This window comes from Thrips palmi, unplaced genomic scaffold (genome assembly GCF_012932325.1).
Source record: "Thrips palmi isolate BJ-2018 unplaced genomic scaffold, TpBJ-2018v1 HiC_scaffold_3, whole genome shotgun sequence".
NCBI classification, from domain to species: domain Eukaryota; kingdom Metazoa; phylum Arthropoda; class Insecta; order Thysanoptera; family Thripidae; genus Thrips; species Thrips palmi.
The window spans coordinates 11164156-11173882 of NW_023144630.1; the positions used below are offsets into that span (position 1 = coordinate 11164156).

A 9727-nucleotide genomic window follows, 5' to 3' on the forward strand; every position below is an offset into this window, starting at 1 on the left:
ACAGTTAAACTTTGCTCCTGTTTGTAAACTTTAACCCACACTAACACAAAAAAATAAGTAATCAAATAAAATATATAGAGAAATAAAAAAAAAACAGTTCAACTTTGCACTGTTTGTAAACTTCAAAAGACTTGTACACAAGAAATAAGTTATCAAATAAAATATATAGAGAATAACCATTGAAACAGTTCACTTTTCTCCTGTTAGTAAAATCTAACCAACACTTAATCAAAAAATTGGTGAACAAAGAAATAAAATGAAATCATTAAAAGCGGTTCAATTTCACTTTTCTTGTTTTAGTCATCCCCAAGAAGATCCTTCTGAAATCGCTCAATCTCATCTTGCAACTTCTTCACTTTGCTGAAGCTTGAAAGAGCTGGAGCTCCTCTGGCAGTTGTGGATTTCACTAAACCAGTTCCATCTGACAAATTTGCCACCATTCTGAAACGTAAAGATAATATCAGAAAATTTTGACCAAGTGATAGGCATACACAGCAGGGTCTGCTGTAATGATTCTTACCTCTCAAAATAAGTCAGCGTGTTGTTTAGACTAGTAGGATACAGCACCCCAAATATAAAATATGCTGCACACATACACATGAGTGCCTCCAAGGCATTGTTTAAGTTGCTACAGAGGCACTTACAATCCAAGAATACGAAGAATTTTTTGGTTGTGTAAAATGAGGTACCTAAGACAAAAACATAAATAAAAAGACAGAATATAATCAACATACATAATAAGACAAAGAGAAATAGATGCAACTTACCTAAAGCAACAATATGAGGTGTTGAGGGTAACTTGATAACATCTTCTACCTCATGTGGCATTGTATTTTCCTAATGAGAAGTAAGAAAAATTATGATAAAAACCATTTCAGTCTTTTCAAAACAGTAACTTAGCAATCATTCAACACTTGCCTCAACTAAAGATGCCAAGGTGGAGACATCCTCATTCCAGTGGATAGCAAGCATGAATAATGCAGCAAGAAGCCGCCTATGCTCCCCACTGCCAAAGTCAAGCTCTTTCTTCAGTCTCATTAACTTCACTCTTTGAGGGGACATGGCTATGAGGTAGCTGATAAGGTCATCCATGCTATTATCAACAAAGTTTTCAAAACTTTCGAGTAAACTTTGTCCAGTAATCTCATCCAGATGGCACATGAGTCCACTTAGTTCTGAGAGGAAGGGCCACTTTTCAGTGATAAAAGTAATGTCCCTAGTCCTAGAATTAATCAAGGCCCTTTGCGCTCCCAAGCTTGGTTCATGCTTCATCATTTCCTTTATAGCAGGCCAGTCCCACTTGTCTCTTGGAGATCTGAAGATAGACAGTAAATTTTTTCTAGTAGCTTCTGCCTCTCCTTGCATCTGTTTGGTCATTGCTATAGAATACTTCTCGGGTAGTATGCAGGCAGCACTTCTGTTTCCCTTTGCAGGAGTTTGCCGCTCACCTCTTGGTGTATTTGGCCTGTACATGTTTTCAACACATGTCTCGATTTGATTTACTAGAGACCATGAGCCATCCTTATATTGTACACTGTTCAATGTGTCATTAAAGCATGCTTTGTAGTCAACAAACAAGGCCTGCACTACTTTTTTATAAACATCTCTGCCTGGTGTTTTCTGCAAGGAGGGATTACTCTTTTTGACTTCATTGTATCTATCATATATATCATGGGATAAGAGATTAACCATTCGTAATCTGTCACAGGCTGACGGTCTTTCCTGTTTTCCCATACTGCTAAGCAACGATTCACTGAATTTGTTAAAATCAATGCGCAGGTCCAAAACTCCAACTTCGATTACTTTTGTGCTCAAGGAGTGTCTGGATGCTATGGTAGGCTGTTCAACTACAGGCTTCATTAAAGGTAAGGGTGGCTTCTTTTTCTGGGCTTTCTTTTGCTGTTCCTTTCCACCAATGTTTTCTGAAAAATACAATAAAAAGGAGATGCAAATGACATAAGTATATAGTAGCCACAAATGTGGGAGAGCAAGAGAAAATCTTACCTTTATCAGATCCATAATTTTGAAATGCTACCATGATTTTTTTCACTTGAATCTCAGTAAGGCCATGTCCTTGTAGCCATGAGGCATCGATGAGAGTAAAGTCATCAACAGATTCAACACCTTTCAATTCCAGGGTACTTTCTAGAGTAGCCAGAACAGAGTCTTGAATTTTAGGAACAACTTTTTTGATGGCGGTTCCAATTGCAGCCTTAACATCCTAAAATACAAGAGACATGGAATTATTATAAAGAATCTTTCCGGTTAATATCGTATTGTGTTTTACTCACCAAATTCTCATCGATTACCAGCTGGTCTGTTTCATCTGTATTTTCTGGTTCAGTAATACTAATTATGTCATCCTGCATATCATTATTGGCAATATTACTATTTAATACAAATGAATTTTGATCTTTAGTCATGGGTTTCCTTATAATCTGACTATTAACTGAATTAAAAGCTGAAATAATTGTTTCAAAAAATGGGTAAACAAAGTACATCAAAATTAAAAAAACAAAAAAACACCCTGAACTTAATTGACTACTTACATGTAGACTTTCCTCTAAAAGGAGAAGATTTGTTTGAACCAGAGCTGCTCCACAATGAACAACCCTAAAAGAAACAGAAAAGGAGAACAAACTGTCACAATCAGATCAAGTAAAATTCAGTAGAGGATTAAAAATAAAACAAAAAATTCAAGGTCATGCTTACAGGCAAGTCAATATTAAAGATTGGCAATTTATCTTTTGATGTGTGTAGAAAACCTGGAAGGGTGGAATTACTTCCACTGGATGAAGGAGCCTCAGAGCCTTTATACAATTCTGATGATTGGCTTTTGAGCACATCTGTTGCATCTTGAGCATGACTCCCACTAGATCCGGCAGCCTCTTTGTTTCCTCTGTTCATGAACTTCGGAATGGCCATGTCAATACCTGTAACATCAGACATTAAAAAACCACAAAATTTCCTTGCTATTGTTTTTATGACATCAAAATTATTGATAGATTACAGTACCTTTACTCTTAGCATTATTATAATCTTCTAAAGCATTCTGAGCATGGCGTTTCACTGTTAGCGCCATTCCAGACCACTCAGAAGGTGTAAAGTAGATTTTTACCTCAAAATCTAAATCATCGTCAACCTCATCAATATCAGTGGCATCAGCTCCTGCAGTTGAGGCATCAATGGTCGTGGAATTAGCTGCTGCAGCCTGTCTGATCCGTCCACTTGTCCTTTTTGGCTGAGCTAAGAGAAAAAATAATAGAAGCCTCAAATTTCTGCTTGTTTCAGTTTTGTTGCTGGGTATAACAAAGTTAAGGAAATTCACACTTCAAGATTCACAGACAGGGCCAGAGGAGGCGGATAGGCTTTATACTTCACGATTCCCCACCTCACCCCTCACCCCTGTGAATTGTGAAGTGTGAATGTCCCTAAGTCAATATAGCCTAAGTGTTTGCACTTTATTAGCGCACAACTCCAACAACTTACAAGAAATATCCTTCTGTTTTTCCACGCGAGCTTTCTTCTTTGCACTTTTGTCAGCTGCCTGTTTCCTTTTTAATATTCTATTGCTGTACTCTGTCATGAAATTTGGAGGCTGAATTGGTAAATCTGGACCTGAAAAAATAAAAGAAGTGTTTTTAAACGAGCAGTGGATAAAACAATGAACAAAATTGAATAAGTTTACTCACATCTGTTGCGCATCTGGTCATAACGGGCCTTTTGAGCCATAAAGGCACTTTTCTCTAATTTAGAAAGTTGATCAAACTTTTCGACATCAAAATACATAGCAATGTCTGTAAAATCCTCATCATTGCTGTCATGAGATGGATCTGAGTCAGAGTCACTATTATCAGGGAATAGATTTCTATTCATCTTAAAGCTGAGGACACCTGACGGGCACGCTTGGCGCTCACTAGAAAATAAAGAAAAGATCGGAGCTGAAGCAAGTCGCAGGTTTGAAGGGTTTTAAACGAAAAACTGCAAGCCAGATCGGTGAGCTAAGGGTTATCAATCCATTACTGGTTTGAGAAATTGGCGTACCTGTTGTGCAGCCCTAGTTCGTGAGGCGGAAGAACGCAATGGATTGAATTCACCTACAAGGACAAAGCGCTTTGTTGAAAAGGCACAAACCCAAATTCCAGCTCTGAAGTTCGACTAACACTCAAAACTTTTCTAAGTTCACTCGTTGGCGCCTTTGCAAATGGAGCGGCTGGCCGTACAGTGCCCTCTATGAAAGCCTCAACAACCTGCAAAAAAAACAAATGAAAAATAAAATAAGTTAAGGAATGCGATATTGCAAACATTTATTGATAGATTTGGGGCTGGAAACACGTCGCTAAATTTTAATGAAGATATTGTGCAAAGGGTTACTAGCAAAATTACGAAAATAAGTTGAGGAAACTGAAATGAACAACTTTGGGGTATTCCCTGCGCAGGCTGCCTATAGTCATAACATTTGACTGGCGAAGGCGGGCGGAGTTGGGAGCGGCCTATCGACACGGCAACCACTAGTTTGAACGTAACGGCAGAAACTTCTAAAAAACAGTCCTCAATTGGGAAGTTAGAACTCCTCTAAGCCATTATTTATTGCCCAGTGAAATTTGTGAGAGTGTCTTCCTTGTTCATTATGACGTAAGAAAGTATTTTCATTTTTTCTCTAAGTAGATTTTTTTAATGAATAAATTATTGGACATTTGTAATCAATAACATTGTACCGCCTTTAAAATCTGTCCTCTCTGTCTTGTTGCCAGGTCTTTCACAATCAGAGGAAATGTTCTCAGCAATTTTTATTGCTAAAGTTTGGCCATTAAGATAAGAGCAAAGCTGCTGCTGGCCTTAGATTTGACTACCAGTAGGTTAACTCAACCATATAATTCAAATGCAACAGAGTTATGCCTTCAATTAATTTCTCATTTCTAATCAATTTCCCAGGTCAACAACTAATTAAACATGGGCATTACCCTGGACGCTTGGCGAGTTCGAATAGGACTCTTCAATGGCCGAGGACCACGCAACCATCCCTCAGATGCTAGCAGTGATGTTATCGAACTTGGGGGCCTACTTGTAATGTCAATAGCCCTCATAAACATCCTGCTCCTTATTGGTTGCATTGAAGCCAATCCTGGGCCATTCCTTTGCCCCTCTTGCAACACCTCTTTAGAGTCATTGCCTTCGTACTTAAGTCACTTAGATGTGCACTCAAGAGACAAAAACTACTCTTTTAAGTGCTGCATCTGTCAGGAAACATTTCCTTCAAAGGGTGCCCTTGGTAATCATTTTCGACGGTGTCACTCCAATGCAGCTCCACAAGCCAGTACCTCTGCAGGTGCAAATCTTGTCTCAGATGTCCTCCTGTGTGTCAAATATAGATGTCAAGAAATTACATGTCAAGAGGAATTTCGCACAATGAAGGATCTCAAGAAGCATTTAGAAGGTCACATCAAAAATGGATTTGTAATACTTTGCCCTTTTCAACCATGTGCAAATAGATTTTCTAAAATCACCACCTTCAGGACTCATGCGAGTCAATACCACAGGGCTGATTTACATTCATCAGAAGAAAAAACAGAAAGAACATTTCATATTAATACTGAAGGTAGTGTTTGTTTCAATGATGATGATGATAGCGATAGTGCATCTGAGGCAGAAATAGATGATGAAACTGGTTTTGGGGAAGATGATAACTTTTTTGATTGTGAACCGCCAAACCATGCACACCAGGAGGAAAATGCAGGCAGGGACAATATTTATCCTGAAAACATGGTAAGGGATCATGTAGGGAAGTTCTACTTATGGTTAGAAGGAGTTTTGCTAGTTCCTGCTGTTAAAGTGCAAGCCATATCAGAAGAGATAGCTTTGCTTCTAGAAATGTCTCATCATCGAATCTCAGTTGCTTTAAAAGCACGACTTACCCAAGCCGGTATTGATGCTCAAAGATCTGATGATATCATAAAGGATGCACTCTCTAAAGATATAATCTTTAACACTCATCATCGTGGTAAAGATTTTGTGAATTTGACAACAAAACACATGAGAGAGAAGTTTTACAAGGAAAGATGTGCTTTTTTGGAAACTGTTGAAATACCACTCGGCCTAGATGATTCTGGGAAAATGAAGTATGCTCATCGCATTGCTATACGAGACACACTGCAGACAATGTTTAATGATCCATCGATCCAAAAGCAAATTGATGAGTCTTTTCAACGCACTTCAATACCAGGTGTATACAAAGACTTCACTGATGGCAAATCATATACCGATCACCCAATCTGCAGTTTGATGAAGAGTATTCAACTGATTTTCTTCCAAGATGCGTTTGAGTTCTATCCGTTAAGCCCCACTGCAGGAACTTACAAATGTTTGGGATTTTACTTTCTTCTTGGAAATCTTGATCCAAATAGCAGATCAAAAGTTGATGCTATCCAGCTTGCATTTATAGTGAAAGAAACTGACATCAAGTATTTTGGAGCTGACAAAGTATTAAAGGAGCTTATAGAAGAGTTGACAGATTTAGTTGAGAATGGTATTAAATACAGGCATGAAACTTTGCCAGTAGTTATGACTCATCTATGTGGCGATAATTTAGGGCAACATTATATTGGTGGCTTTGTGGAAAGTTTTACCGGAGAATATTATTGCAGATTTTGTGAAGCAAGGAAGAAATCTATTGAAGCCGATCCCTCCTTTACTATGCCCTTCCGTACTCCTGAAGAATATGATGAAGTTGTTGCCGGCTTAAACCCAGATGATCCCCTAGATTATAAGAAAGGAATCAAGATGGCAAGTGTGTTCAATGACATTCCCTTCTTCCATGTAAGCAATCCAGGACAGCCTCCTTGCAGTGGTCATGATATCCTTGAAGGAATTGCAAGGAATGACTATGCTCTCTTCTTACGATACTTCATTGAAGTGAAGCAATGGTTTTCTTTCGAAACTCTCAACCGAAGAATACAGAATTTCAAGTGCAAAGGTCGAGATGCTGCTGACTCACTTGTGAAGCTGGAACCATCTTTGAAGAAGATCCGTGGCCACGCCTCTGAGGTATGGCTCTTCATCCGAATGTTTCCATTTTTGATTGGTGACCAAATCGAAGACCCAGAAGATCCTGTTTGGAAACTAGCTTTACTACTGAAGTCTATTTGTGAATATGTATTTGCTCCTGCAATAACTAATTTGCAACTATTGAAGTTGAAGCAAATGATTGCTATATATTTAGAAACTAGAGCAAAGTTGTTTTCAAAAAAACTTCAACCAAAGCACCACTACTTAGGACACTATCCAGAATTGGTGACTTACTTCGGACCTCTTATAAGGTATTTATAAATTTTTTTCAACAAAAAAAAGTTTTAAGTTTGAAAAACAAAATTAATTTTAAAATAAATATCTTTTGCAGGTTGTGGACGCTTCGCTTTGAGAGCCGGCATGTGTTTTTCAAACAAGCTGCAAAATGTGCAAACAATTTCAAAAACATCACTAAAACTCTTGCAAATAAGTATGTACTCAACTTTGCGTACAAATTTACTGGATACATGTTTCCATCAACTGTTGTCTACAAGGAGAAAGATGCCAGCCCCATAGTGATTGCAGATATGAAGCAAGAAGTTGTTAATATTATAGAAGAGGACCCTTCTTTTCAACATATCCTGAAGTCAGTGGACATTCATGGTATAACATATAGTCCTGGGCTGTGGGTTTTACTTGGTGCCAAGAAGTCAGATCTGATAGTTGGTGAAATACTTTTTATTCTCTATGATGGCAGCAAAGTTAAATTTGTTTTAAAAGTTTGCACTGCTGTTAACTCTAACCAAGGATACTATTCTATTGAAACTGATGAACAATTTGGATCCATTTTGAAAGAGGATCTTGTGGATTACTATCCACTTCCAGCTTATGAATATTATGGAAAACAGTGTTTGACCCTTAAGCATACTTGCCCATTTTTGGATGAGTGACATCTTTTAAAACTATGTAATTTTAGATACTCAGTGAAAGAATTCTCATAATATTGTAACATTGTCTTTGTAAAAAGAAACAATGCACTTTTCCTTATCAAGGGAACTTTAATTTAGCTTACCAATAATAATCTAATTGATGCTTTACTAGTTTGTAATTGGAGTAGAATTTTAAAGAAGTAAAAAATAAAATAGAGAATTAGAACAAACTTTTTATTACTGAGATGCCACCTTTGTTAAGTTGTAATAAAACTTTGTAACAGTATGTGCGAGCTTCAACATCAGCTGACAGCAACTGATTCAAAAGAAGATTAGAGCAGTTTTACACATTCAATTCTAAGGCTGACTTCATTCTACTGTAGTGAGTTTACAGCAACAAACACGATGACACTCCTCATGCCGAATCAGACAAAACAAACAATCATACCATTTAGGAGTCATGATGAGTCGCCAATCACACTCATCCAACTGAGATGAATAAATCATAGGAAATTGTAACTATTTCAAGAACAGCCAGAAAGTGGATGTCATAGTAACTGTTCTATGTGAGGCCAGGACAGCGATTCAGTTCTCTTGCGTGCTTATCTCATACTCCTTGCTTGGATTACTGCATCTAGAAAAACAGGAGACACAGATGGGCATAAAAATCAAAACAGAAATGATAAATGAATAATATTAATTTATAAAATATACCTTTGCAATAGCTGAATGATGTGAGACATCCATATGCAGTCCTAGATTATTGGCCTGCGGCAGCTGCAGATACTCGATAGCAACAGACAGTAGCGAAGTTGTCAATGTGGAGTGGTGAGCTGTGACAGTTTCAAACACAACTTTAGGACCATGGCAGAAGTGCTATTCATAATTACAGCTGTAAAGCTTTATTTGGAATTATGGAGGCTAAATTTTTAGCTATTGGGTTTTGATTACAAGAAAATTGCATATCCAAGGTTCACAAGGAAAGGAGGGCTTAGATAACAATGGGACTCACATAAATGAATGCGCAGTTCAGGAGACCAGGGAGATGTTGACAAATCCGCAACTGCAGAGAGCTTGGCAATAATTGGTGGGAAGAAAAATTTTCCTGAAGTCTCTGGCTCCTATCCTGTTGAATATTCCATTGAACCTGGAACAAAGGCAATAAACATTAAATTCTGTTGCTGCTTGTGGGTGTAGGTTATTACCAATGCATTCTGTTAATACAAGCAGAAGAAAATGCATTGATCTCATATCGACAGCCTACGAAAGGGAAAGATGCTGTTCCCTTCCCCTGAAATAATTCAATATAAAAACGGAAAGTCGGAATCTTAAAAGCAATGTACATTTCAAGGGTAAGGTTTAAATCAATTGCCAAGCATGACGTGAGGGAGTATTCCCAGGCGGCAACAGCTTCAACTACGAAAAGGCGAGGCGAGAGAAGACTTCGTTAAACTAGAAATAGCAAATATATTTGCTTGGAAGGGGAGGTGAAAGTCTATCAAACAACATGCACTTTCATGAACAACTAACGAAAGCATTCGCAAATGTGTACGGGTTTGTTTACAAATGTGCAGTGCATCTCTCCGAAAAGCGAAAGCAAAGTAAGACGATGAGAAATTCAGTAAAATTGAGTGCACAAGGCAGATATAAGTCAGAGCTCAGAACGACAGTGATCTCGAGACTGAAGCATGCTCTAAGCGGATTCTTGAATGAATATTACCCCCTTTTTCAGAAAACCTTGTTTCTCGTTGGATTGCGGTCAGCGCCCAGGCGGCTGTTTTCGTGCGGGTACG

The 9727-nt window shown here is 38.0% G+C and overlaps 2 protein-coding genes and 1 long non-coding RNA gene across 3 annotated transcripts; 1 reads left to right on the forward strand and 2 right to left on the reverse strand.

The window, feature by feature from the left end:
* Positions 1-296: 296 nt before the first annotated feature.
* Positions 297-4139, reverse strand: LOC117647867. The gene is made up of 12 exons (XM_034389838.1): positions 4045-4139; positions 3693-3916; positions 3490-3618; positions 3016-3246; positions 2713-2933; positions 2550-2613; positions 2292-2461; positions 2005-2221; positions 919-1922; positions 768-837; positions 521-689; positions 297-441 (listed from the first exon to the last, which is right to left on the reverse strand). The coding sequence occupies exons 2-12, from the start codon at positions 3874-3876 to the stop codon at positions 297-299; spliced, it is 2604 nt and encodes an 867-aa protein (XP_034245729.1). The 5' UTR covers positions 3877-3916; positions 4045-4139.
* A 2896-nt stretch (positions 4140-7035) lies between these two features.
* LOC117648299 lies at positions 7036-8033 on the forward strand. The gene is made up of 2 exons (XM_034390755.1): positions 7036-7316; positions 7397-8033. Exons 1-2 carry the CDS (start codon positions 7063-7065, stop codon positions 7953-7955), a joined length of 813 nt encoding a protein of 270 aa, XP_034246646.1. The 5' UTR covers positions 7036-7062; the 3' UTR covers positions 7956-8033.
* Positions 8034-8271: 238 nt separating this feature from the next.
* LOC117648317 lies at positions 8272-9476 on the reverse strand. Its single transcript, XR_004587891.1, has 4 exons — positions 9278-9476; positions 8947-9081; positions 8649-8767; positions 8272-8568 (listed from the first exon to the last, which is right to left on the reverse strand). It is a non-coding gene; the product is annotated as an uncharacterized LOC117648317 (long non-coding RNA).
* Between the last annotated feature and the right edge of the window lie 251 nt (positions 9477-9727).